Raw genomic sequence first — 26,153 nt, 5'->3', positions numbered from 1 at the left:
TTACTATATCCATTTTCCAGGCTAATATTTTAGTATTTTTGAAAATTTCCTTGCGAGGTAAACTCCATGAGGGCAAGATATTTTACCATTTTATTTGAGTTATACTTGACCTACAATATTATGTTAATTTCAGGTGCACAACATAGTGATTGGACATTTGTGTATATTGTGAAATGATCACCACTGTGAGTCTAGATCAGTTACCGTACAAAATTAATACAGTATTATTGACTTTTTCTTCATGCTGCACACTACATCCCCATGACTTACTTACTTTATAATTGGAAGCTTGTACTTCAGTTGATACCCTTCCTCCATTTGCCACCGCATCCCCTTTCCCTCAGGCAACCACCAATCTGTTCTGTGTATCTATGGCCTGGGTGTGGTTTGGTTTCATTTGTTGGTTTGTTTTTTGGATTCTGCATATCAATGAAATCATGTCCTTTTTGTTTTTCTATGTGACTTATTTTACTTAGCATAAACCATCAGGTTCATTCATGTTGTCACAAATGGAAATACTTACTTCTTTTTTTATAGGTGAGTAATATTCCACTGTGGAGATCCACCACACCTTCTTTATCCATTCAACCATTGATGGACACCTTAGGTTGCTTCCATATCTTGCCTATTGTAACTAATGCTACAATGACTATAGGGGTGCATATATTTTGTGGAATCAGTGTTTTCATTTTCTGTGAATAAATACACAGAAGTAGAACTGCTAGATCACTCCATACATTTGAGGAAACTCCATACTGTTTTCCACAGTGGCTGTACCAGTTTGCATTCCCACCAATAGTGCATGAGGACTCCCTTTTCTCCGCATCCTCACCAACACTTGTTGTTTCTTGTGTTTTGATCCTAGCCATTCTGACAAGGGTAAGGTGATATTTCATTATGGCTTTGAACGGCACTCCCTGATGACTAATGACGTTAAGCATCGTTTCATGTGACTGTTGCCCACCTGTATGTCTTGTTTGGAAAGATGTCCAGTCAGATTCTCTGGCCATTTTTCAATCACATTGTCTTTTTTGCATTTTTTGTTTGTTTTTTTATTGAGATATATGAGTTTTTTATACATTTTGGATATTAACCCCTTATTGGATAGATGATGTGCAGTATCTTCTCCCTTTCAGTAGATTGCTTTTTAATTTTATTGATGGTTTTCTTTGCTGTACAGAAGCTTTTTAGTTTGATGTTGTTCCATTTTTTTTTTACTTTTTCTTTTGTTTCCCTAGCTTTTGGAGTCAGAACCCAAAAGAACATCAGTAAGACCAACATCAAGGAGCTTCTCATCTATATCTTCTCCTAAGAGTTGTATGGTGTCAGGTCTTACTTTCAAGTCTTTAATCCATTTTGAGTTAATTTTTGTGTGTGATATAAGATAGTGGTCCAGTTTAATTCTTTTATGTGTAGCAATCTAGTTTTTCCACCACCATTTATTGAGAAGGCTGTCTTTTCCTACTCTGTATATATATTCTTGACTTTTGTCACAAATTAATTGGCCACATATACATGGGTTTATTTCTCTTCTGTTCCATTGGCCTATGTGCTGGTTTTTATGACAATACTAAACTGTTTTGATTACCACAACTTTGTAGGATAGTTTGAAATCATGGAGCATGGTACCTCCAGCTTTTTTAGTAGGGATGAACTTCTTTAGCTTTTATTGGTCTGGAAAAACTCTTTATCTCTTCTTCAATTCTGAATGATAACCTTGCCAAGCGGGGTACTCTTGTTTGGAAGTTTTTTGTCATGGTGGTGGTTTTTCTTTCCAGAACTTTGTTTTTGTTATTTTTTTCTTAAGTATACTTATTTATTTTGAGAGAGAGAGCAGGAGAAGGGCAGAGAGAGAGAGAGAGAGAGAGAGAGAGAGAGAGAGAGAAAATCCCAAGCAGGCTCAGTGCTGTCAGCACAGAGCCCCATGTGGGGCTCGAACTCCTGAACCATGAGATTACGACGTGAGCAGAAACCAAGAGTCAGATGCTTAATTGGCTGAGTCACCCAGGCACTCCTCTTTTCAGAAGTTTGAACCTGTCATTTCATTCCCTTCTAGCCTGCAAAGTTTCTGCTGAGAAATCTGCTGTAACCGTAGAAGGTTTTCTCTGTATGTAATAATTTTTCTCTTGATGTTTTTAAGATTCTTTAACTTTTGACATTTTAATTGTAATGTCTTGGTGTGAATCTCTTTGAGCTCATCTTATTTAGAACTCTGTGCTTCCTGGACCTGAATGTTTGTTTCCTTCCTTGGGTTAGGGGACTTCTCAACCATTATCTCTTCAAGTAAGTTTTATGTCCCTTTATCTCTCTCTTCTGCTTCTTGAACCCTGACAATGTGAATTTTATTTTACTTGCTATTGCCTTATAGGTCACTTATTATCTTCATTTTTTAAAATTCTTTTTTCTTTTCCTTGCTGTGTCTGGGTGAGTTGCATTGTTTCTTTTTCCAGCTAACTTATCTGCATATCTTCTCCATCCAGTCTACTGTTGAGCACTTCCATGGTATTTTTACTTCAGTTACTGCATTCTTTATCTAGTGACTTCTGTTTGATACTTTATTATATTGTCTCTTTGTTGAAGTTCTCACTGTATTCATCCATCCGTCTCCTGAGTTTGCTGAACATCTTTATGACCACTACTTTGAATTCTTTGTCAGGTAGATTACTTCTCTGAGGTTTTATCTTGTTCTTTTTTTTTTTTTTTGGAACATATTTCTCCATTTCCTCATTTTGCCGGACTCCCTGTGTTTGTTTCTATGTATTTCTATGTAGCAAAACAGCTACGTCCCTCAGTCTCAAAAGAGTGGCCTTGTGCAGGTAATGAAACTTCTCATTCACTCTTTCCCTCAGCTTGACTTTCAAACCTTTGTGGTCATCTAAACCGCTTTATTTATTCTTGATACACCTCTGTTGTACTGAGGGTGTTTCAACACCTGCCAGTGATCCAAGGGGAGGAATCTCATTGAGCACCTAGTTTCAGGTTGATTGGAAACCTGAGCCACAGACAGCAGCTTTTGAAGTATAAGAATATACACAATCCTTTGGGGCTGCAATCATAATCCCTGCTAGCCTCCAGACCAAGAAATCTGGATATGTCCCCTGGATGACAGTTGTAAAAATAGGGGCTCCAGACAAGCATATCAGCTCCTTTCTGGGAGGTCATATCAAGTGGTAAGGAGGCCAAGGCAGTGTATAAGAATGGTGTCTCCCTGTTTATGTTCCTTGGGAGCACCTCTTTAGCTTTTAGATATGCGGGAAACGTGAAGACTGTCCCTCAGGTGGAAGCTCCAGGCTAAGTAAATAAGCATCTTTTGCAGGAAGATGGGTTTGTATTTCAGTCTACTGTCTGTGCAGTGCCCTGGGGATGGTGGCCTGCTAAGAACTGTCTTTCCAATTGTTACATTCCTGTGGAGCTCAGGAACACCATCCCCTTTGGCCACCAGGGCCAGGCGAGATCAAGGGGAATCCTCTGCGTGGATTGTGCATACCCACTGGCTTTAACAAGGCGGCTGTAGAGTGTAGGGGGCAGGGCATGCTCGCAGTCTTCAGAAAGGCAGCAGAGAATGTCTTGACTGTACAGGCCCATTGGCTTCAGGAAGACAGTAGGTGAGTGCTTTGTCTATGGCCCAACCAAGTAAGACTCTCAACTACAAATTTGGTAGCAATGTCACACTTGCTAAGGCCGCTTAGTAACTGAATGTACTCATCTGGGACAGGAAGACATTCTTCATTTGAAAATTTAGCAGGAATGAGAAACTGTCCTTGAAACCAAGTTATTTAAAAGCAAAACACAGGCTTGAGAATTAACAGACCATTCACCCCGTAAACACTCAGAAAATTTCTATCAATAATAGAGAAACAGCTCAACTGTGCTTCAGTCAAGATACCATCTTGTCTTCACTGTAACTTTGAGCATGTTTCCTGTTAGTGCCACCGCCATCACCTTCTGCTTCATTTTTTTTCTCTAAACATTTCCTGTTCTTACTTTTCTTGCCTCTCTCTTTGCGTCTCCTTCTTTCACTTGATGGTTCTAAATGTGTTTGTGTTCCTAAGAGATTCAGAGACCCATAAAAGTTCATGACCTAAGTCAGGGAGTTTATAAATACTTGTAGGTCATAGATGCCTGAAACTCTGATAAAAGACATGTACACATATTGCCTGAGATATAAATAGCACCACATATCTCATATTTTTTAGATAATTTCAAGGAGTTCACAAAAGCCCACCTATACATCTCAGGATAATTCACTGTGCTATTCACACACGTACATACACATTTACATTTCCCCATCATCCTGAAATTTTTGTGGAGAGGGTTTCCAATTTCCTCCCTTAAATACCTTGATCCTTGACCTGCAGATGATGCAGACGCAGTAAAATCACACTAATTTAGTGTAATAGGGTAAACAACCTGTTAGGTAAAAAAAAAAGAACAGGATTATAGAATTTCAGAGATCATCGTACTGATTTTGTGGTGTATATCATTTCTATAGGATCTTTGGGAAGAATAATCAAGTTTCAAAACTGACAAGGATTCCATAAATACTTACTGAATTCATATTAAAGAAATATCATTCCATTATTTGCAGCAAAATAGAGAAATCCATACACTCTTCAAAGATATTCAAGAGTAATTTTCACCAACCGCCCATCAGATGTTCAGTTCTTTGTGAAAGCATTCCAACCAAATCAACTAGATGTTTTCTATGTCTAGGACACATCCTTTTATGAGAAAAAAAATATCCTATTATTTGTTTGAACTGGGTCCTTTCAAAGTGTTTGAGGTCTTTTAAAAAACAGATGATTTCCTAAATCACCACTTTAGACCTGGCCCATGGGTCAATATAGCATAATTGAGTTGTTCATAAACAAAGAAAAGTTGCTATCTTACCAGCAAACACATGCAATCAAGAAACGGAACCATCTGTCTTCTGCTGTCTCTGTCTTTGCATAATTGACTTCTCCAAGGGTCACCTCAGAGAACTTGGTTCAGTCAATAACTACATTTGGCATTGAATGTTATCTATAATTAAATTTTGAGTTGTTCAAGCTAAAAACACTGAAAATTATAATGATAACACTTATTTGGTGTTTATGGTGAGATGGGAATTATTTGTGGAAATTTATACATTTGTTGTGTACTGTACTTATTGTACAGTTTCCTGTGAGGAAGATATTGCTGTCCTAATTTGCTACTAAGGAATCTAATACTCAGGGAGATCTTTTATTTTTATTTTTATTTTTTTATTTTTTGTTAGGTTTATTTATTTATTTTGAGAGAGACAGAGACAGCACTAGTGAGGGAGAGGTAGAGAGAGCGGGAGAGAGAGAATCCCAAGCAGGCCCTATGCCAAAACCATGAGATCATGACCTGAGCCAAAACCAAGAGTTTGGACACTTAACCAACTGAGCCACCCAAGTGCTCCCTCAGGGTGAGTTTTTATCTATCTATCTTCAAACAATAGATATTTATTCACGTACTGTTCTGAAGGCTCAAAATGAAATGGCCATGGCAGAGCTGGGATATGTAACAGGGCTATTTCAGTCCAGAGTCTGTCCTGTTCAGCAATATTTGACAGATTATGGATTACTAATTCATGGAAATTATCTTTGTTTTTATTTTTGGTGCCATGATGGCCATCTAACATTTCTGTTTGTTTGTTTGTTTGTTTGTTTTTTCAATGTCCTACATGTGTATATCCATCCAAACAAGTGGCATTTAGGCTCTTGACAAGAAGTGGTTCTACAGGAGTCTCTTTACTATTTTGTTACAGGTGATTAGGATTTTAGAACGTATTTGATAACTATGAAAACATCCACACAGACCCTTAGAAAATAATTTCTTTGGGGCGCCTGGGTGGCTCAGTCAGTTGGGCGTCTGACTTTGGCTCAGGTCATGATCTCGTGGTTCATGGGTTCGAGCCCCGTGTTGGGCTCTGTGCTGACAGCTCAGAGACTGGAGTCTGATTGGTGGATTCTGTCTCCCTCTCTCTCTGCCCGTGCCCAGCTCATATTCTCTCTCTCTCTCTCTCTCTCTCTCTCTCTCTCTTTCTCTCTTAAAAATAAATTTAAAAAAAAATTAAAAAAAAAGAGAAGAATTTCTTCTTCTGGAAACAGAATTTCTGGTCAAAAAACACAGACTTTATTCCCTTAAAAAATATGTTGAATATTGGTATACTGCTTAGATAAGAAAACAGACACTGTGGAACCAGACAGCTTTGGGAAGTTAGTTAACCTCAGTAGTCACATCTGTAGAGTGAAAAAGACAATAGCACTGTCTTAGTTTTCTGGGCTGTCATACAAATTGCCACTAACTAGGTGGCTTCAAACAATAGATATTTATTCACTTACTGTTCTGAAGGCTCAAAACGAAATCAAGGTGTTACCAGCAGAAGAATGTTCTCCCTCTCTTCTAAGGAAAAATCTGTTCCGTGCCTTTCTCTTAGCTTCTGTGTTGCTGGCAGTCTTGGTGTTCCCTGGTGTATAGATACATCACTCCAATCTCTGCCTCCATTGCTACATGACATTCTCCTGTGGATCTGCTTCTGTGTCTATTCCCTCTTCTTACAAAGACACAAGTCACATTGGATTAGGCTCCGTTTCAATCCAGTGTGAACTCATCTTAACTTGATTGATAATACCTGCAAAGACCCTGTATCCAAATAAAGTCACATGCACAGGTATTGGATGTTAAGATTTGAGCATATCTTTTGGTTGGGGATGCAGTTCTGCCCACAATAAATACCTACAACTGTGACATTTATTTTTTTTTTAAATTTTTTTCAACGTTTATTTATTTTTGGGACAGAGAAAGACAGGGCATGAACGGGGGAGGGGCAGAGAGAGAGGGAGACACAGAATCGGAAACAGGCTCCAAGCTCTGAGCCATCAGCCCAGAGCCCGACGCGGGGCTCGAACTCCCGGACCGCGAGATCGTGACCTGGCTGAAGTCGGACACTTAACCGACTGCGCCACCCAGGCGCCCCTACAACTGTGACATTTAAATGAGATACTGCCCATATCATTTTCAGTAAATAATAGGCATTCGATAAAGTTAGAGAATATTATGATTGATAATATCATAGTTGGCTCTGAGAACTCAAATAAGTGATTCAGTCTCTCTGAGTCAGTTTCTTACCCTATAAAAATGGAGATAATTATGCTTATCTAAAAGAGCTGTTGAGAGAATTGAATGCTATAATTCAGTACTGAGCCTGGTAACTAACGTGAAAGATATTCAGTATTAACTGCCCTCTTTCTCAAAGACAAAGCATTGATAAAATGTGTATGAGTTATCTGTCGGGAGTCCGTGTTAATCTCTGCAGCATATTCCAAGGAAAAGATCCAAGTAGTAGGGTAATGCTAGCTGCTGGAACTAATAAACACCCATATTACTGTAGCTTACCCAGTATTATATTTCATGCTCAAGCAATAGCAGAAGCCAATATTCCTGTGCAATGAGTGATTTTCTTTCCCTTTGTAATTTGGTGACAAAGTTTCCTAAATTTGAGGCTCCACCATTCCACTGGATTTAAGGACTCGAGGCCTCGGAAACATCTGTGCTTACCAAATGGAAGGGAAAAGAGAGAGCAGGAAAAGATAACACCTGCTTCTTGGAAGCTTCAGCCAAGAAGTGCTATTCATCAGACACATACACATACCTAGATTCAAATAGGATTGGGAATGTCATTTGGGGCTAAGCAGACATGTTCTAGCAGCAGCAACTCTATTCTATGGAAGGAAGAACAACAAATTTTGGTGCACAGCAGCTGTCTGCCATAATCCTTTCTCTCATGTATTTTCCATATTGCCATCTCCATTCCCTTTCTCTCTCTCTCTCTCTCTCTCTCTCTCTCTCTCTCTCTCTGAGCTACAGACATGCCCACTCTTTGGCATACTTACTATGTATGTATTCCAGTCACCATGCTAAGCCCCAGAAATACTGGCTATGCCCTTTTTCTTTTTCCCACATTTCAGTTATTCTCAGTATATTCTCTCTTTTTATACTCTCTTGGCAAATGAATCCACTTTCCAGAAGTTCAACATTGCCTATCCAGGATGAAATGTTGAGCTCCACCCCCCTTGGGGGTTCTATCCTAGACTTTCTATCTTCCAGGCATCTTCTCCTATTGGCACCTGGAACGTCTACCTCCAGGTATCCTAGCTAAACTCTGTATCTCCCTTTCCCATCTCTAACTCTGTTTCTTAGTTATCTGTGCTTTTGAAAAGCATTTGTGAAAGGTTTACTTACAAACTAGTGTGCTACGTGCTCCTTTTCCTTAAATCAGATCCATTTAAAAATAAAGATAAAAGAAATGGAGAGAAGAGTGCATGTGTGAATTTTCCACAAGAAAAGAAAGAGAGAGGAGGCAAGGAAGCAAACAGGCCAGAGAGCATCTGGTATCAGCAATAAGGTGATACCACGAGCTCCCCAGATCGGCCTGGCACAGAAGTGGGGTGTCAAAACCAAAGGCCGTGTCCAGCTGGCCATTGGTGTGAGAGTTAAGAGTTTATGGCTCTGAAAGAACCTGTAATTTTTTAATAGACATGTGTTTCCAGTAATTTATGAATATTATGAATGCTTAAGATATTATCTAAACTATTTCTCATATTGAGTCACAAAATTTGAGCAGCAGATATTTTTTGTACTGGCATATATATTACATACAAAACAAAACACTAATCGTAACATTTAACTGAGCCTACATGACTCTGATTTTTACAAAATTGGACTGTCATCCGACTCAGCCAGATATACCTGCAAACATATACATGCACACACAGGCACAAATTGTAAGATGTCTACTTTAACCTAAGCCTTAGAAAATTCTTTGATTATGAACAGCTGCAGTGTTTCTACTACCTAAGTCCTATATTTTATTTGTTTAAAAAGCTTCCGATGTGACAGACTTTATTGTGTGAATCTTTTGCATCTTTTAATTTAAATATTTGGGTGATCATCAGTGGGGCTGCCTGTTTTAAGGAAAATTACTCAGATTTTGCTGGACTTGTTAAATCATCCCCTGAAAAGCCAGGGGAATTTAAATCTCTCCTGATGCTATCTTATCTCTCTGATTCATTTTGTTACTACTTTTTCCAATAGATAAAAATACAGCTAGCCTATTAGTTAACTGCAAGTCCCAAGTAAAGGATAAATAACAGATGAGCAGTTTCTACCAACACCTCAGCATGGCGTTTAACAGCTGCCAAAAGTACTGTATAATCTTTTGGAAAGCTTAATCGTTCCCTATTGCACTTTTCAAAAGATAAGAGTAGTTATTAATCCTGGTATTCGCACACAATTCTCGCAGTAGATCTTCATTGAATAAATAGTGCTATTTTGTATAAAGATTTCGGTTTTATATAACACTGAACTGTTACAGGTTAAACAAATAGCAATGTGCAAGCAAGAAGAAAAACTGAATTTGGTAAAGAAAACCATATTTTAGTCTGTGTTAAACTGTACATTTAATTGGTGGTTTCAGGAAAGAGAAAATAGAAGTGTCTTTCTGGAGACCATGGAGTTCCCCTTTTTATATAGTGAGAGGTTTTTTCCCTTTTTCTTTCACTCTTAAAAGAGAATCCTTATAATAGTTCAATTAATCATGTTTTATGTTTCTCAAGTATGTTATTTCTCAAATGTGTGGGAGAAGTTGGCTCTCTTAAGGAAACGTACTAGATTGTGTAGCAGCCTTTGTCTGTTCAATCACTGGCACCTTAGAATCCTATTCACAGTTTTAAAACAAATATTTGCCTGCCTACTATGTCATTTCCAACATAGTGGCTCTAAAGCACTTTCATGATTAGTATTAACTTACTTGTGAGTTATGATTTATATATTTATCCTATTTCCAAAGAAGTATGAAGTGACATTATATTATTTTATTTTTCTTTTTGGGGGGGGGGGGGTGGGGAGAGAGAGAGAAAGGCAGAGAGAGAAGGAGAGAGAGAGAGCGCGCAAAGCTGGCACAGGGCTCCAACTCACAAACTGTGATATCACCACCTAATCCAAAATAAAGAGCCAGAAGCTTAACCAAGCAAACTTCCCAGGTGTCCCTGTACTGAAATTTTAAACTCACAGTTTTCGGCAAGGAGGCAAATGGAGACTGTAATTAATGAAAGAACTCTTACCGTCATGTTTTTTTCGATTATTTTATTTTATTTTATTTTATTTTATTTTTTATTTTTTAAAATTTACATCCAAATTAGCTAGCAAATAGTGCAACAATGATTTCAGGAGTAGATTCCTTTGTGCCCCTTACCCATTTAGCCCATTCCCTCCTCCCTCCCACAACCACTCCAGTAACCCTCAGTTTGTTCTCCATATTTATGAGTCTCTTCTGTTTTGTTCCCCTCCTTGTTTTTATATTATTTTTGTTTCCCTTCCCTTATGTTCATCTGTTTTGTCTCTTAAAGTCCTCATATGAGTGAAGTCATATGATATTTGTCTTTCTCTGACTGACTAATTTCACTTAGCATAATACCCTCCAGTTCCATCCACGTAGTTGCAAATGGCAAGATTTCATTCTTTTTGATTGCCGAATAATACTCCATTGTATATCTATACCATATCTTCTTTATCCATTCATCCATCGATGGACATTTGGGCACTTTCCATACTTTGGCTATTGTTGATAGTGCTGCCATAAACATGGGGGTGCATGTGTCCCTTTGAAACAACACACCTGTATCCTGTGGATAAATGCCTAGTAGTGCAATTGCTGGGTCATAGGGTAGTTCTAATTTTAGTTTTTTAAGGAATCTCCATACTGTTTTCCAGTGTGGCTGCACCAGCTTGCATTCCCATCATGTTTGATTGTCATGTTTTTTAAACAAAAAAGAAATTAAACCATTTGATTTCTCAATATAGATTATTTCCTAGAAATGGATTATGATAGGATTATATGCCAATGTTTACCAAAATGACATTAGCTAACATAAACATTGTGTTTAGTGGCAGCATTAAGGAGGAAAAATGCAAAAGCATACATATGCCAATCCAGAATGAAAGCTTGAAGTTTGAATATGAATTGTTAATAAAGTAAAAGTATTTCAAGATAAGGTCTGACCTAATGGGTCTCTGAGATGTGGCTGTATTTTTTAATCTAATTTAATGAACACAGTAGCCAAGTATACTCACAGGAATGAGCATCTGCAGACTTAGCATGTTCAACTGTCTTCTTGTAACATGATTTGTCTGAGCCACCAATTTGACGGGACTTTAAAGGCAAACATTTGAAGGCTGGCAAAGTTGGCATTGTGTGTAGTCTGTGTGGATGGATGGAGGCCGACATAATATGAATGAGATGTGCAGAGAGCACATTAAACATTCTGTTGTAAAAACACCAATCCAAGCTTACCCAGCAAGGAACCAACTCATTTCTGATAAGAGTGAGCCCTTGTGATTTGTGCAGACCCAGTTCTTTTTTTTCCATTAGGAAACTACATCCTCAAATTATCTTAGGCTTTTCTGGCTGAACTTCTAAAATTCCTTTTTTTATTATTGTGAAAAAATGTGGACTATTATGAAAATAAAAGGAATACTATATGCCCACCCCCTAATTTCAGTAATAGTCAACATATGGCTAACGTTGCTACATATAACCAGACTTTCTCTCTGCCTTCCATTCCACCTCTCTGGATTACAATCACCCCCACTTTCTGAAGCTTTGCTTTCTTCAGTTTCAGTTACCCATGGTCAGCCATAATTTGGAAGCAGATGACCCTCCGTCTGATCGTCTGATTATCACAAAAGACCAATGGTAGCCTAATGTTATGTCACAATATCTATACATACATCTCACTTCATCTAATCACATAGACATGTTATTACTTCCTTACAAGAAGGTCAGTGAACTACAATAAGATATTTTGAGAAAGAGAGAGACCACATTCACATAACTTTTATTACAGCATGTCATTACAATTGTTCTATTTTATTGTTTGTTACTGTTGTTGATCTCTTACTGTGCCGAATTTATAAGTTAAACTTTATCATAAGAGTGTATGTATAGGGAAAAACATTATATATATGTGTGTGTGTGTGTGCATATATATATATATATATATATATATATATATATATATATATTGAGTTCAGTACCATCTGTAGTTTCAAGCATCCACCCTGGGTCTTGGAATGTATGCCCCACAGTTATTCCATATATTAAAGCAAACTCCCAAATGCACTTTATCCATAAAGTATTTCACTATGTACCCCTAAAAAGTAAATTCTGTTAAAAAATAACCACAATATCATCACACCTAAAAACAATTGTCAATAATTCCTGTGACAGTTTGTTTCCAAGATGGCCATAATTTATTCCTTCCTTCTGCATCTATGCTATTCTTCTATCAAAAGGTAAAGGCTACTCCTCCATATTCTTGAATCTAGGCTGGCCTGTGACTGCTTTGGTTAATAGAATATGGCAAAAATGGTGCTGTACTATACCTAGACCTTGACTTTAAGAGGGCTGGATGTTTCTATTTCTCTCTTGGGCGAACTGAATCTCCACATTGACATATTACTACCCTGCTGCAGAGACCATAGGGAAAAGTGCCATGAAAAGGGACTATATGAAGAAATTATATATAATTTTTATAAAAACTGTATCTATGTATATGTATATGTATATACACACACATATGCATATATACACACACACACACAGAGCCTTTATATTATATATTTCTCTATATAACTCTATATATACACACAGTTTCTATAAAAACTGTATATATAAAAAAATCTCTCTATATCTAGATAAGTAAATATAGATATATGTCTTTAGATTATATTTATCTATATCTATATTTATCTAGCAAAAAAGAGCCACCCAGCTGTTCCAGCATCTGTCATTAGGCCAGCCTTACAACTATCCCCACCAAGGTACTAGAAATATCAGTTAAGACTTTCTGGATTCTCTACACAAGCTCAGCCACATCTAAACATCATCGAGTGACCCCAGTTGACACTGTTATGGAGCAGAAGAATGGCCCAACTGAGCCCAGCCTAAATTTCTCATCCATAGAGAGCCACTCTATAAGCCACTATGTTTTGGTTTAATGTGTTCCAGAGAATAGATAACTAAACATTTCCTTAATATTATCAATGTCTAGTCAATGTTGAACTTTCTCCAATTGGTCCATAAATGTTTTGGTTATCGTTGATTTGTCTGAATCAAGATATAAATAAGTAAGCCTAGAATTCTAAACAATAATGAAATTACTTTATGTAAATACTTCCCATTTTATCAGCTACTTTTATAGAAATTACCTAATGTGATATGGTAGCTCTGTATAGAGAGGTGATTTGAGCAGATTCTATCTCCATTACACAGACGAAAACATAAGACAAAACAAAAAAGCCTAGATCCAGAGAGATTAAATTACTTACAAGAAAAAAATGTATCTGGAATTTAAACCCAGATCTTCACATTTAAAGTCCATCAACTAATGAATGAATAAAGATATTATATATATATATGTAGATACATATATATATCATATATATACACATATATATATATATGAGAATCCCAAATTATATATATATATATATATATATATATATATCCACAATAGAATAGTATTCTGCCATGAAAAGAATTAAATCTTGTCATTTGCAACAACATGGATGGAGCTAGAGTGTATTATGCTAAGCAGAATAAGTCAGTTAAAGACAAATACCATATGGTTTCACTTATATGTGAAATTTAAGAAGTAGAACAGATGAACATAAGGGCAGGGGGGAAAAAAGGAATGCAAACCATAAGAGACTCTTAATCTTAACTATAGAGTACAAACTGAGGGTTGATGAAGGGGAAGTGGGTGGGGGATGGGCTAAAAGGGTGATAGGGATTAAGGAGGGCACTTGTGTTGAGCCCTGGGGTTATATGTAAGTGATGAATCACTAAATTCTGCTCCTGAAACAAATATTACACTGTAGATTAACTAACTAGAATGTAAATAAAATTTGAAAATAAAATAAGTAAAGTCTAGAACTCTGCCTTATTCTATAAATGGGTTAGCCTTCATAGATTTATATTACTGTGATAGGCTATAATAAAACTCATTGAAACCACAAAGAAACAAATGTTTCCTTACTCCTCATCCTTATCTGAAGATGCATTTATTTCTCAAAAGTGTCCTTTTCTCAGTATCTGCCACCTTTCCTTAATACAAGCTTTCCTGATCTCTCTCCATTTATCTATCTTTCTTCCATACCAACGTCCTAATTTATCTCCGAGCCTCTAATCCTGCCCCCTCTGGTTTCTCCCGCTTTCCATTGCCAGATGCATTTATCTAAAACTAAATTTGGTCACCTTGCCTTCTCTGTATGGTAACCTTTAACAATTCTTAAACAAATATTCACAGAAAAGAATATTCTCAAACAGCCCTAAGTTCCTCCAGAAAATCTTAAAAATTTGTGTATGTTGGTGAAAGCTCAAAACAACAAAATAATCTGACTCAGTAAGATAATCACTTAATAACAGAGTGCTACCTGACTTCAGTGCCTATGACCACATTTGGATTTATAATGAGACCTCATGGTGCTAAAATATGCTCTATAAATAAAAGTTTTGAAGTGATTGGCTAGTAGAATTCATGAGAGAATTGAATGATTATATAACACAGGCATACCCATGCAGAAATCAAAAGAACTTGTACCATATAATTTGGTACCATACCAAGTACTGCAAATGCATTGTCAAAACACATTCCATTGCTATATTTAACAAATTTCAATGGTTAGCTATCAATAGGTATATTGAAATATAACAAATGGATTAACTTTCTGAAGCCAGTTCCAAAAATCATTTGAGTAGATAATCACTAAATTTAAAATGTAATAATGCCCCAAAGCAAAACTGAACTTCAAGTAAACAAAGACTTTTATACAGTATGAAGGAACATGATTTAAATGGGCTTTTGAAGCCCAGTAGGAGAAAAAGGCGAAAGATTTATACGATTTGAAGAGAAACCAGAGTATGAAGCCCAGGAGGAGAAAAATTTGAATTAAGAGTTAGATCAGATTACCCTAAAATAACAGTAAAAACTTTGAAGTGTTATTTTGTTTATTTATTTATTTATTTTGAGAGGGGGGGAAGAGCAGAGAGAGATACACAGAGAGAGAGAAAGAGAATCCCAAACAGGCCCTTTGCTGTCATGTGGAGCACAATGTGGGGCTCAATCTCACAACCATGAGATTATGACCTGAGCCGAAATCAAGCATTGGACACTTGACTGAACCACCTAGGACTCCAATCTTTGAAGTATTTTGACAACATACCTGATATAAAGGCATTGAGGTTAAGAATAGAGAAAAATATTTTACCCATTAGATCAAACCCCACACAGTAGCCAAAAGTCAACAGTTTTTGACTTACAGATGTGTCAAATACTCAATTAGTGATGATAGTTTGAATTCATTGCCTTGCAAATATTTTGTAATTCATCTATTGTCATTTTTTGTCATTGTATTAGTATTCTAGGGCTGCCATAGCAAAATAAAATGGATTTCTTAAAACAACAGAAGTTATTGTCTCACAATTCTGGGGGCTCGAAGTTCAAAATCAAGATGTTGACAAGGTTGGTTCCTCCTGGAGGCTCTGGGAAAGAATATGTTCCAGGCTTTTCTTCCAGGTTCTAGTGGCTACCACCATTCCTTGTGTTTCTTGGCTTGCAGCTATATCTTCCCCCATTGTCACATGGCATCATCCCTCTGTTTCTTTGTGTCTCTGCCCCAAAATTTCCCTCTTTTTATAAGGATAACAGTTATCGCATCAAGGCCCACCCCAATCCAAGATGACTTCATCTTCCCTTGATTACATCTACAAGGACCCTCTTTTCAACTAAGGTCATATTCACAGGTACTGGAGGTTAGGACTTCAACATACCTTTCTGGGATTCACAGTTCAACCCACAACAGTCATATTAAGAGATATAAACATAAGGAGTTTTAACTTCGTTTTACTTTTGCATGTATTTCCTTAACACTATAAATAAAAATAATAGCCGTTACCATTGAGATCCTGTAATAAGTATCTTTCCCTTAAAAGGAGTCTACTTTATTCACGTGTGAGAAACTGACCTATAGGAGAAAGCTAGATATCCCTATCACATTAGATCTTCCACAGCCTGTCACTGTCTCTCAGCACTGCCATCCCCACCACAACTTCCCTTGCCTTTTATCCATCAGCAGCATAAGGCAGCTTGTAATTCCTCAACACACAACAGATTATTCCATGCTTCCCTACCTTTGTTCATTCTGTTTCCTCTACCTGTACTATTCTTCCCTTGCCAGTATCCTCCTTCCCCAGCTGCATTCTTTTCTTCTTCCCACTTGAAGTCTTAGTTCAAGTGACATCCTTCCCTCAAAGTCCTCTTTAGACACCCCTTTCATCAGCACCACCACCAACCCCAGAAATGAACCAAGTGGACCTCAGCAGGGCTCCCATTTTCTTGCATGTCTTTTTCTCCCAGTAGACCGTAAACTCTGCAATGTCTAGGACAGTATCTTCCCAAGGTTTCAGTCTCCAGCTCTTAGCACAGTGGTTATCTAACTGTTAAAAGAATGCTTGCATGTGTGGGATGGAAAGGGCTCCATCCACAGTTTTCACTTCTCAGGGGATGCTCCATTGTGCTGAATGCATTCTAACTTAGACTTCTGCTAAAACAAGTATTCAAACTGCCCTCTGTGGGAGGTTGGTATCAGGGGCATGTCACTTAAGCAGGAAACAAACTTCGACAAATATCCCTTTCTTTAAAAATGACTTTTTGGGCATTCTCTTTGAATAACTATATACCCTTTTTTAATGAGAGATATTTGTGAATTTAGGGATTTGGTAAGATCTCCACAGTTCAAAAATTTTAGCCAAGACTTGTCAGAGTGCATAAAAGAATCTACTGAGAGAGGGAACTGGAAAGATATAATAGGTCTATGTTTTAGATGACTTTGAGAGGCAAAATAAGGTTTTGGGTTTTACTTCTTATGCTCCGAATCTTCCCTGCTTTTTTTGTTTTGCTTTGTTTTGTTTTGTTTTTAGAAAAGGACATTATATAATGACATCTTAAGAGCTGATCCATTCTTTCTGGACCAAAATGTTATAGGCTTGTTTTTTGTACTGACCGTTACAGGATTAGAGTCCTATCAGTTTGCACTCATCAACTGACAGATTTTCCAAACATATTCCTCTTTAGAGTTAGAGATCGAGATTGAAATCTTGGACTCTGAAGATTTTTAGTCTTCCAGAAACAATGAAATCACTTTTTTTCTAGATTTCTTTTTTTTACCAATAATTAATTCCTGTCCTTTCTCATAATAGCTTAAAATAAAGCCCTATTTCCTGTTCAGATTTACTCTGGACTGAAAAAATGGTTAAGTTCATTATTAGTATTGATTTGTTATTATTATTATTATTTATTTTTTTAAACTGAATTAAATCAGTTTAGTTCTTATCTTCAAACATCTTTGCCTATTTTAACTGAACTCTTCTGGTATACTTAAAAATCATGTTGTACCTCACTTGTGGTTGTTACTATACTTCTCAAGTTTTTTTTTTTTAAATAAGAATGGTAACTCATTATATGTGGAGAAAAAAGGTGTGGGATGTGACAATGAAAATAAGATTTAAGAATGAAATTTGCCTAAGATATTGTTATAGTCAAGTTAAAACCTACAGGGATAGAATTATCAAGAACGCAAAAATAATACTCTCTAACCAATAGGAGATTGCCTGAGGTTCATACTGCAAAGATGAGCATATATTAGCTGTATTTACAAGAATCTAGCCTAAGAAAATTTATTTAGTGAAATTAACTCTGAAATAGGGCCACTGTGTATAGGTGGAATATTCATAATACAAGATTATAACTCACTGCTCCCTTAAAACATGTCTTTATGTGCCATTTATGGAGTCATCAAATTTTTTTTATTTTTTGTAAACCCATATATTTAGACTAATTACATTTTCTAGGTAGCTAGGTAACCTTTTTGTTTTGAGCTTTGTTCTTGAAACTTAGTCTAAAATTACCAACTCATGGGGGCACCTGGGTAACTCCATTGATTAAGTGTCTGACTTCAGCTCAGGTCATGATCTTGCAGTCTGTGAGTTTAAGCCCCATATCAGGCTCTGTGCTGACAGCTCAGAGCCTGGAGCCTGCTTTGGATTCTGTCTCTCTCTCTCTCTCTCTCTCTCTCTCTCTGCCCCTCCCCCACTCACACTCTATCCCTCTCTCTCTCTCAAAAATAAAACATTTAAAAAGTTAAAAAAATTACCAACTCATGAAATTTTCTACTGGGTTATGATTCAAATTGAGCGCTCATTTTTTCAGATCAATCAAGACTTTAAAAGATGAGCTATTTTATTTTACCCAGTGTCTTGTTATGTAGAACAAATCTCAGGGTTTACGTACCCCTTGGTGATAATAATCTTGCAACATTTCCAGATCGATATTCTGAACATCTCTTTGCACCATTGTCTTTTCGTGATTCTCTACATGTGATGGAGGAGTTTGGGTGAAAGTACATTTGTCCCAGGTTATAAAATATTCTCTCAACCTTTTAGGAAAAAGACTCCTTTGTGTTTATTTTAATCTTTTGTGTTTTCCTCACCGCCCTCCCCCCCCCAAGGTTAAAAACAGATTGCAGGTGGAAAAATTGTAATTAAAGATTTCAGTGAGTTGAGTTTAATTTATCAGGGTTTAATTATAAATTAAATATATGTAAATTAAATATGAATCTGGATCCAAGTAGGCTGTTTCTATTCATTACAGACAATCCTTTCTAAGGCTTGAAAACTGAATTACTTGTGTATCAGTCTGATTTTATGATTTTCTAAAAACGGGTATGTGTTTTTATTTCTGAGTAGTAGTATGTTTCAAAGGAACCCGTAACCATTCCTTGCTATCAGAGTGACAATATCCATTACTTTTCAGTGCAAATCATGTTTAGCAAGAATTACCAATGGAGTTTTCTGGGGTCAAATATGCCACATAGTGGGGGGGGGCGGTATTTGGGTTCGTTTCAATGTACGTGTTTTTCTTACTTACACACTTCACAGTTACATGCATTCTTCCTAATCGATTTTGACGTATAATTACCTTCATATTTTTATAGGTTAAGAGGTTACATAATGACATTTTTATATACTGTGTAATGTTCTCTTCTGTGTTCAGGTCCTCTCTTTAGGAGCAGATGTCCTGCCAGAATATAAACTCCAGACACCACGTATCAACAAGTTTACAATACTGCACTACAGCCCCTTCAAGGCAGTCTGGGACTGGCTTATTCTGCTGTTGGTCATATATACTGCTATATTCACGCCCTACTCTGCAGCCTTTCTCCTCAATGACAGAGAAGAACAGAAAAGACGAGAATGCGGCTACTCTTGTAGCCCTTTGAATGTGGTGGACTTGATTGTGGATATTATGTTCATCATAGATATTCTAATAAACTTCAGAACCACATATGTAAATCAGAATGAAGAAGTGGTAAGTGACCCGGCCAAAATAGCAATACATTACTTCAAAGGCTGGTTCCTGATCGACATGGTGGCAGCAATTCCTTTTGACTTGCTGATTTTTGGATCTGGTTCTGATGAGGTAAGAGCTGCTTAAGACTCTTATTTTCTGAAAAATCACAATTACCAAAGTGCATCTATCTTGACTGCCAAAAAACCACAAGTGGTTGCTTGACAAACGTCCTATATCTCAGAGATGAAATTCACTTCATTGGAAATGCTATAAAATGAAATGGAACAATTTTGCCAGTGCAAACAATTCACAGTTCTCTCTTTTTCTACTAAGAGATACTAAAGACTATTTATCTTTTAACCAAGAAAACAGACTGTAGGAAAAGTGTTTCATAACACATAACACATTTCCAGAATGTAAAGTCTCTACATGTTAACTTCATGGTATAAAGTCTCTTTCTTTCTTAACTCATAATTGCAGTTTGAGACAGACAGAGCATATTTATGTTCAAATTATATAGAAGAGGCATCTCCTGAAATGTCATGTTCAAAATTCTTTCTCTTAAATAATATCTACGTTGGAAAATACTTCTGTGTCCCCAATATCTTATAAAGTTGGAAACTTCAAGGAAATCTGACAAGTACATGTACAGTGTGCATTTTCTGGAGAGAGTCCATAACTTTAATCAGATTCTCAAAAGGTTCTTTGATCCAAAAGAAGTTCTCCTAATGTCCCCTCCACTTAATTGCCACTGATTTTTATTGTAAATAAGTTTCCTGGGTTCTGTCATGGAAGGATTTACAGAAGATGTGAAAGTAATTCTAAGGGAATGGCTTGGGAAAGATAACCTCAATGTGGGGGCTTATGAGTGGTTCAGTCAGTTGAGTGTCAGACTCTAGATTTCGGCTCAGGGCATGATCTTTCAGTTTGTGAGTTCGAGCCCCTCATCGGGTCTCATGCTGGCAGTTTGGAGCCTGCTTGAGATTCTCTCTCTCTCTATCTCTCTCTCTCTCTCTCTCCCTCTCTCTCCCTCCCTCCCTCCCTTCCTGCCCCTCCCAGGTCATTCTCCCTCTCTCTCTCTCTCTCTCTCTCTCAAAGTAAATAAATAAACTTAAAAAAGATAACCTCAGTGCGTTGAATTTTTAAAATTCAGGGTAAACCTCATCTTTTCTTTTTTTTTTTTTTTCAAGAGGAGATCAAAAATGCCTCTGCAGATGTTTGCTCCCTGACCGATTAAGGAATCCTCCTCTGCCAAGAGGAACAATTGCTTTAGAAGTAAATTCTGTCCTACAGACCCTGCCTGTCAAACTCTGAGCAGTTAAGAGCAGGGCAATGAAGCAATATATCCTTCCTGGTTCTACAAACCTCACACAAAGCCTCAAGCCTGACTCTCCTCTGTAAGGATGATATTACCCCCCCCCTTACATTGTTTTATTTATTTATTTTTAATTTGAGGATCTAGGGAGATAATACATGTGAAACTCTTAGAAATATACTCAAAAAAAAGTTAGCTGCTCTTAAACCAGTTGAATTTTTCATGTCAGATACTCCTAACTTTGGTTGTTAAGTAAGAGGGAAGAAAGTGAAATACTTCTTTATAGATACTTATCTTTATGAGTTTCTTACAATGGGTGAGCCATGTACTTAAACCAAATATGTTCTTATTGGTAAACAATAGAATAAAGTCTCACTCTTCCAAACCTTAAAATATGTACACCAACAGCAAATTAAATTTCAACTTGGTGAAATAGAAGAATGGATGAACAAATAAATAAGTAAATAGGATTGTTAAGAGTAGTTGCTTTACTGATGAGATTTAATCCATAATAATCAAATCAGTGAGTATTTGGATATGCTGATTATGACCATGAAGGTAGAATTTCTAGGATGCAGCATTTGACTTGTTTAATCCCATTACTATATCACTTGAAAATAATAAAGTTAACCTATGCAATTTAGATAATCACTATTTTAGGCAAGAGTTTAAGAGAGCTGAAACAGGAGAAAATTTATGTGATTCACATTAGTAGAGGATGAAATAGTCTCTGGAAAAAAATGGTCTCCGGACCACATTTCCCATATATCATCAAGGAAAAAGTGACGTTTGCCTAAAGAAAGCAATGCCAGTTCGCCACTCCTGTGTACTGTCATGGCTTCCCCCATGTTCCCAAAGCTGCCTCTCATTTTTTTAAGATGTGATCTGATAGGTGAAGAGCTCTGACTTTGGACTTAGACAGACCTGGGTTTGGTTTTCGTCAGTGCCACTTACTTGCTATATTTTGGCAAGATACTTAGTTTATTAAGATTTCATTTATTTTTCTGTAAAATGGTGAAAGGTAGGCTCTTGTGATTTTTTAAAAATAAAGCAGCAAAGCAGCATATGAGGCGCCTAGGTGGCTCAGTCCATTAAGTGTCTGACTTTGGCTCAGGTCATGATGTCACTGTTAATGGGGTTGAGCCCCACATCAGGCTCTGTACTGACAGCTCAGAGCCTGGAGCCTGCTTTGAATTCTATATCTCCCTCTCTCTCTGGCCTTTCCCCACTCATACTGTCTCTCTCTCTCTCTGTCTCTCAAAAGAAAATGAATAAATGTTAAAAAGTTTTTTAATAAAAAAAATAAAAACAGCATATATGAATAGACTAACCCAGTACTAGGTACATAATATGTGCTTGCCAAAGGTTACTCCTCTTCTTCCCACCCCTTTGGATTAAAGTCTGTTTCTTAATGAAATCTTCCTTACATTTTACTTACATTTTACTTACACATTACCACAGTAATCTGCAAATACGTTAATAAGGAATTTATTCAACAAATATTTATTATCTATGATCATATAATAGTATTAGATTAGCTAGTTGCATGTAGGAAACCTGAAGAAATGGGAGACAGAAAGAAAATATTTTGAGGACAGTTACTGGATTGCAAAGCACAGGAACATGAGGCATATTGTGAGGAAAGTATGTGGGCATCAAAGGTAGCAAGTGCAGGGATGGGTCTGGAAGGGGATTAAGGGTATCAGCTATTGGGCTGAGTCAGCTATGAGAGGTAATAATAATACCTGTGATGGATTGGACTGCTTCAAACATTTTTCAAGAGTAATAAAGAAGATACTTCTTTTATATACAAACTATAGTATATAATTTTAATGAAACTCTTAATCAGGCTTTTCAGTACATAATGATATTTCAGAATAATACTTTTCCAAAAGTGTATAATGTCATGTAATAATAGTATTAAAAATATACAGCATGCATTTTGTTTCTTGCGAAGAAGAAGAAGAAGAAGAAGAAGAAGAAGAAGAAGAAGAAAAAGAAAAATGCTTCCAGAGAAAATAGCTCTTATATTCAAAGGAACTATTTTTGGACATTTCATCATATGAGTATAGAATAAAAAAGACTTTTGGGGATTTTTAACCCCAAATTAAGTGACAAATCCTAAAATCATTAGGCTAGAGGTCACTCTGATGAGAATTATCCAGTGCAATGTTTTTCAAACTGAAGTATCACAGAGGTGCCTGAGACAGTTGGACTGAGTTCAGAGGCCCTCAAGAGTTGACATCAAGACAGACTGATAAGACTCAGAGCCATCCATCTCCACTAAAAAGGATTGGCTTGATTTTATCTGCTTTACCAGTTAGAATTTCATGTAGTTTTTTGACAAATTTGAATGAGAATTGACTTAATTCATTTTGCCATTCCCAGAAAGTGTTATGGTAGCCTCCACTCAGGTGGGTTCATTCATTCTATAAGCATTTATTAAGAACAAACTATGTGCCAACAGGCTAGACCCTGTATTTACACAAACAAAACAAAACAAAAAACAGTAAGACAAGATCCCACTGTCTGGGAGCTTGCGGTCTAGAATGGAGAGCAGTGGATAAGCAGCTGGAGTACTATCTGATAAATGTTTTCATAATGTTAGGTGCAGGAGGACATATGAGCATGGAAGGAAGGGTTCCTGATTGACAGTAGAAGTTTTTCAGGTAGAGAGTTTAGGAAAGCAAAGCCAGTTACAGAGGAAGCCCACTAGAAGCATGGAGCTATAAAGCGTCGGTTCCCAGTCTTATCAGAACCAATATAAGAAATATTTTATAATGCCCCCTTTTACTATTGTTAAATAAGAGTCATAGATAGTATAGCCTTCTTATACATATAATTTCACAAATATAAAATATAATGTCCACCCTTAATATAAAGAAGAAATAAATGTTCATAAAATACCTAGTTGAATATGTAAATGTTTCAGATAGGTCTACATTAAATGATATAATGGAGTTAGCAGATGCTTGTACTTAGTTATAATGAGGAAGTTCATATTTGAGCAATAAATTAAACATTAAGCTGAACGTTATTGGTTTATTTTATATTTTCATCTTAACATAAGGGTTGAATATATATGTATGTGCTTATATAGGTTTTTATGTGTATATATACATATATGCAGGTAGATACGTATATACATGCATATATTAACATACCTAGAAATCTCAGGACTGTGAGATAGACTCATAGTGCTCATAGACTGGCAGAGCCATGATGTATATGCACAGTACACACGTACTACAAGACCCGATATCGTTGAAGATGTAATTTCCTGAAATAGCAAACACCTGTTAATGAAGGTCCAAACTGGACTAGTTCATTATCTCTCAGTTTACATGGCAGCTAAATTCCTGGATATTTTCACGAATGTTAAAATGTGCAAAAGTGAATATCTGTTATATTAAAACCCAGTGACGCTTAGTAAATAAATTTCGTTTTTGCCCATACAAATGACTGTGATACATTGGAAAATTATATAGGACACAGAAGATTTTTGCTGTTGTTGGAGACCACTGTAGGCATTACCGGACTTCTACTACCTCACTCAACTAGGAAGTAAGGAAAAATTCAAGAAGATGGTGTCAAATACTGTAAATATATAAAGTAGGATGAAGGCTGAAAACAAGTCACTGGGTGTGTCAATTCAGTATGCATTGGTAGCAAATGGATCAGATACTGGTCACAAGCCAAACTGAAGTATCTTCAGAAATTAACAGGCAGGGAGTAGGACTCCCTCCTGCTGGAATCTTGGTAATAAAGAGAAGAGGAAAGAGCGGTATTAGAAGGTTGCACATGGTGAAGGAAGAGGCTATTTTGTTTTTCCTCTTAAGAACTTTGTGAACTGACAAGAAAACAGCCATGTAGTGCAGTGCAACTTCAGTGGGTAGCTAATTTGGATGGGGAAATTAGGAAAGACCTTTGGGGAGGTGCCGTTTGAGTTGAGACTTGATCCAAAGAAACGAGCCTCGTGAAAACACATGCAGAGCATTTCAAGCAGAAGAAACACTAGTGAAAATGAACTGGGGGACAAGCTTGGTGTGTTAGAATAGAAACAAAGCCAGTGGCAGCTAGGCTGAACCATTGAGTGCTAAGATATGAGAATGCAGAGACAGAGACCAAATCACAAGGAGCAGTGACATTTGGTATTTATTCTGGCTGCAGTGAAGCCTTATGAGTGGGAATAATATGATATAATGGACAGTTTTAAAGACCTCATGGTGGATGTCTGCAGAAAGTTTAGTCAGGGTAGAAGCAGAGGAATGATATTAGAGCTTTAGCTATAATGTAGCAGGGACAAAACAACAAGGGTTTGCACCACATGGTGGCAATAGAGGTGAAGAGATGTAAATACATTTGGAAATTGGTAGAAGAGAGCTGTTAGGGCTTGTTGATGGACTAAATATTGCTGGAGTAAGAAAAAAAAGCAGAATTAATGATGGTTCAAAGATTTTGTTGTTTCTTTCTTCTTGTTTGAAATATTTTGGAGAATGGAGACTACGTAAGCGACTTTTATAGGTGGCCACTTTTGTATCCAAATGGGAAAAGCCTGGGGAGAAGAAGGTGCGTTATGGGGTAGAAATTCCTGTTTGAACCATGTGAAGTTTGAGATGCCTATCAGTCATCCGAGTACAGATGGCATGTAGGCAAGTCAAGGACTCCATGAGCATCTAGAAGATATATATGTGAATATAAGAAATAGAAGTGAGATCCATTAAATTATACATAAATTAGATGAAATCATGGTAAAGATTGGTTTAGATCAGTGTTTCTCCATCAGGACCATGCAGTGATTTCTGTGTGGGTCTTATAAAAAAGTTTGTAGATTCATATTTGGTAGGTCTAAAGTAAAGCCTTGAAACCTGCATTTTTAAAAATGGCAGGAACGATTCTGCTGTTTAGATATCCAAGAACTGGTGGCCTTATCTGGGACATAGAGGAAGTCCAGGAGAGGGCTTTCATGTGCTCATAGGTGAACATTTCTGCGAAATGAAGAATAAATAATCAACTGAAGGAGTGTTTTAAAACTAAATATAAGAACAGTCATGATTTCGTAATTGCTTAATTCTAGCTGAATTATTAAAATGTTGTTTTCTATGCATCACAGCATCTTGGATAACCTTAGAGAAAACAATTTTGTCAATGCCAATTAAACATTAATGTCTTCCTTGCCAATTTCTCTAAGTGGTAAGTGACTGTGACACTTCAGTTTCATTTACATTCAACTCTGAAGAAGGAAACCTTTACAAATTTTGGATCTATATTATTTTAGCTATAATACATACATGCTAGCAATGCTGAGGACAGTTTGACATATACATTTTTACTGGAGCAGATACATGAGCAGAATTGCTCAC

The 26,153-nt window shown here is 36.8% G+C and overlaps 1 protein-coding gene across 5 annotated transcripts in view; it reads left to right on the top strand.

The window, feature by feature from the left end:
• The window catches only part of KCNH7 (potassium voltage-gated channel subfamily H member 7), a 638,553-nt gene that overhangs the window by 540,526 nt on the left and 71,874 nt on the right, over nt 1-26,153 (top strand). For all 5 annotated transcript variants that reach the window (XM_053215167.1, XM_027055624.2, XM_053215165.1 and 2 more), the window contains one exon: nt 19,179-19,604. In XM_053215167.1, coding sequence (XP_053071142.1) covers nt 19,179-19,604 — 426 coding nt within the window. The remainder of the gene's footprint in view (nt 1-19,178; nt 19,605-26,153) is intronic.

Source organism: Acinonyx jubatus, chromosome C1 (genome assembly GCF_027475565.1).
Source record: "Acinonyx jubatus isolate Ajub_Pintada_27869175 chromosome C1, VMU_Ajub_asm_v1.0, whole genome shotgun sequence".
Lineage (NCBI taxonomy): Eukaryota > Metazoa > Chordata > Mammalia > Carnivora > Felidae > Acinonyx > Acinonyx jubatus.
The sequence above is the reverse complement of the archived record's forward strand: the minus strand, read 5'-3'. Positions and strand labels throughout refer to the sequence as shown.